Here is a 1931-nt window from a genome sequence, read left to right as displayed (position 1 = left end):
TCTCGACGGCGGCGGTGCGAGGCGCGGTGAGAAGCACCGCGGCCCTCAGCTCGAGGGGGAGGGAGTCGGTGGCGGGCGGCGCAGCGGATCCGAAGGCGGGAGCGGCGGAAGACGCGACCGAGCCGGCAGAGGCGGCAGAGCCGGCAGAGCCAGCGGCGGCGGCGGCGAGGCGTTGGAGACAGAGGGCGACGAGCGACGCCGTCAGCGACGGCGTGAGCGAGGCGCGGAGCAAGCCGGACGAGGGCGCGGCCGCTGCTTCGGCTGCGAGTGCCTCCACCAGCGCGCCCAGCAGCCACGTCCGCCGGCCGTCGTCGAGCGGCGCCGCGTGGAAGAAGAGGAGCTGGCGCACGAGCGACGCAAAGCCGGCGGCGAGCGACCCGCCGACGCCGGGCTCGACGCGCTGAGCCAAGCTCGCGTCCACGGCGGCATCAAACTCGGAGCGAATCGCCTCGCGCGCCCGTGCGAGCGCCATGTGAGCGCGGGCCGCCGACTGGAGCAGCAGCGCGGCCCGGAGGAGGGCGCGCTGCCGCTGCCGCTCGTCGCGCTCGCGCTGGGCGCGCGCGAGGAGGAGCTGGCGGTCTGAGGAGGAGCTCTTACCGCGTAGATTGACCTTGGGCTTGTCGTCAAAGAACATACGTGCGGGAGCAGGGGCTTGAGCGCGGCGACCCTTCGACCCTGTCGGGTCGCAGAAGCGTCTTTCGTGGGTTCGCTCTGCAGACGGGTCGGTACCACAGATTTCAAGAATGGGTGGGTTCTGCCAGGCACAGGCACAAACAAACAAAACACAATGTGTGAACGCAATGTGTGAGTGTTAGAGTTGTTTGGTATTGCTAAAAATCTCTCTCTCTCTCTCTCTCAAACAAATCGGAGTCAGGCTCCCACCACAAGACCACGCACGCATCATCCCGCGGCCTGGTGGTCGGCGGGATTGCAACCAGTCTTCGCGTGCCGCCTGTCGTTCGACTCGGGCGCCTTGAGCAGGCAGGGGACGCGGCTCTGAGCGCCCAGCGAAGGATGCCTTTGCTGCTGCCCCGCAACCCGCCGCGCGCAGCGCACACAACGGCCGCCAACCTCCCAGCCTCGCGCGCGCAGGCGGACGAGGAGGGCGACCCGAAGCCGCCAGTGTATCTTCCCGGTGAGGCCGAGGCGCGCTCGCTCGAGCTGGCTGTCCGGGCGCCAGCCTCGAAATGCGAAGTGATGACATGAGCAAAAGTTTCGGCGACGGCGTTTCTCTGTAGCAGATGAGTGCTGAGTGGTTCATACTTTTTTACGTCACTGAGTGTGAGTACAAGAGTAAGGTAAGGTAAGGTAAACGTCTCCACACACACAAAGTGGTGGGGCAAGGGGGGGCGACCCTCGCATCTCCACGCCCGGGACACGGGCAGGAGCCCCACGGCATTCAAAGTGCAAGCACCGGCCCGGTGCCGTGGGTGAGCAACCTGCACGACCCCACTCCTACTCCTATAACACAACCCCCACAGCGTGGTCGTCTACGTGTTCAGAAACACAAGAGTACTTAGTCTGTCTGCCAGAGCTTGAAAGATAAGTGTACAAAACGGAGGGACGGCGAGACCGAGAGCGAGCGCCACCCTCTCACGCTCCAATCCACGTCTCACAAAACCGTGCAGAACACAGACCGAAACACTGAGACGAGGGTGGCGTTCGGTGTGAAAAGGAGCAGGGGGGACCGCTCGCTAGCTCTATCACAGGGCACCGCCGCTGACCCATTGCACGCCCATCGCTTCCAACACTGTCCCCCCGCCCCGCCCCCCTCCCGCCGTCCCCCCTCCCGCCGGCCCCGAACGAAGAAGCGGTCAGCTCTGCCACAGAACAGACGCGAGCGACGAGAGGATCCCGTGTCGCACCGGCTCCGCCTGTTAACGCGCTGCTGTGATGAGACGCCGTTCACAGTTCTCTCTCCCCCCCCCCCC

At 65.8% G+C, this 1931-nt stretch overlaps 1 protein-coding gene across 1 annotated transcript; it reads right to left on the bottom strand.

Moving 5' to 3' along the window:
• Positions 1–37: 37 nt before the first annotated feature.
• EMIHUDRAFT_123942 (hypothetical protein) lies at positions 38–634 on the bottom strand (the record flags this gene model as incomplete). The annotated part of the gene is made up of 1 exon (XM_005772530.1): positions 38–634. A coding segment is annotated over one exon (597 nt), but the record flags the coding sequence as incomplete, so codon positions are not given.
• Between the last annotated feature and the right edge of the window lie 1297 nt (positions 635–1931).

This window comes from Emiliania huxleyi (genome assembly GCF_000372725.1).
Source record: "Emiliania huxleyi CCMP1516 unplaced genomic scaffold EMIHUscaffold_3579, whole genome shotgun sequence".
Taxonomy (NCBI): Eukaryota; Haptophyta; order Isochrysidales; family Noelaerhabdaceae; genus Emiliania; species Emiliania huxleyi.
The sequence above is the reverse complement of the archived record's forward strand: the minus strand, read 5'-3'. Positions and strand labels throughout refer to the sequence as shown.